At 55.6% G+C, this 1,130-nt stretch overlaps 1 protein-coding gene across 1 annotated transcript in view; it reads right to left on the minus strand.

The window, feature by feature from the left end:
* The window catches only part of LOC123995945 (transmembrane protein 121-like), a 2,687-nt gene extending 1,788 nt beyond the window's left edge, over nt 1–899 (minus strand). The window contains exon 1 of the mRNA XM_046299601.1: nt 1–899. This exon is cut by the window's left edge and continues 1,788 nt beyond it. Within this exon, the coding sequence (XP_046155557.1) occupies nt 1–284 (284 nt within the window). The 5' untranslated portion in view covers nt 285–899.
* Nucleotides 900–1,130: the final 231 nt, after the last annotated feature.

Here is a 1,130-nt window from a genome sequence, read left to right on the forward strand (position 1 = left end):
TGGAAGATGAAGTAGAGCTTGATTTCCAGTACAAAGATGTAGAGGAACCAGAGAATCATTGCGTAGCCACGGCGGGCCGTGCGCACCTCGGCGCCCACCCACACGGCCACGTAGCGCAGCACGATGAGGAAGCAGATGTCCCCGACCAGCACAATGATGCACACGCCAATCTTCCTGGGCCCCTGGTTCTGCTCCACCAGGTAGGCATCCATGAATGCCATACTGGTCATGATGACGATGGTGGTCAGGCACACGTGGCGTTTGTCAGGGGGCGGCAACACCATGGTGAGGAGCTGACCGCCCACTGGCTCTCACCTCCAGTCCACGGCTTCCGAGTTTAGAAAAAGAACAGGTTCAGAAAAAGGGACATGGCCATGTCGTAAATGTCAAAGAGGGATAACGGTTATCCCTGGGGGATGCCAGTGAGTCATAGTCAGTCCTTTGAGTCAGTCCAGGAAGAGTCAGTTCTGTGAGAGTCAGTCCAGTGATGAAAAACAGTGAAGTTAGGGGGGGTCAGTCTTTGCACGGCTGCTGTCAGGTGATTTTTCTCAAGCCATGCGAATTCAGGAATATAATCTCATCACTCAGTGCAGTTCCATTGATCCACCTCTGCTAGTAAAGCAGGCGCCTCTTAGGCTGACGATCCATGACTCATACTGGAGCTAATCTACACACTCAGGGGGAGTGGAGGATACACAGAGGGGTGTGTATAGGACACAGTGGTGCAATGGGAGGTTATATGGGGCAGTGTGTGTGGCTCAGTCCCTCAGTGTGTGTGGCTCAGTCCCTCAGTGTGTGTGGCTCAGTCCCTCAGTGTGTGTGGCTCCGTCCCTCAGTGTGTGTGGCTCCGTCCCTCAGTGTGTGTGGCTCCGTCCCTCAGTGTGTGTGGCTCAGTCCCTCAGTGAGTGTGTCTCCGTCCCTCAGTGAGTGTGGCTCAGTCCCTCAGTGTGTGTGGCTCAGTCCCTCAGTGTGTGTGGCTCAGTCCCTCAGTGTGTGTGGCTCAGTCCCTCAGTGTGTGTGGCTCCGTCCCTCAGTGTGTGGCTCAGTCCCTCAGTGTGTGTGGCTCCGTCCCTCAGTGAGTGTGGCTCCGTCCCTCAGTGAGTGTAGCTCAGTCCCTCAGTGAGTGTGGC

The sequence above is a fragment of the Oncorhynchus gorbuscha genome, linkage group LG14, assembly GCF_021184085.1.
Source record: "Oncorhynchus gorbuscha isolate QuinsamMale2020 ecotype Even-year linkage group LG14, OgorEven_v1.0, whole genome shotgun sequence".
NCBI lineage: Eukaryota > Metazoa > Chordata > Actinopteri > Salmoniformes > Salmonidae > Oncorhynchus > Oncorhynchus gorbuscha.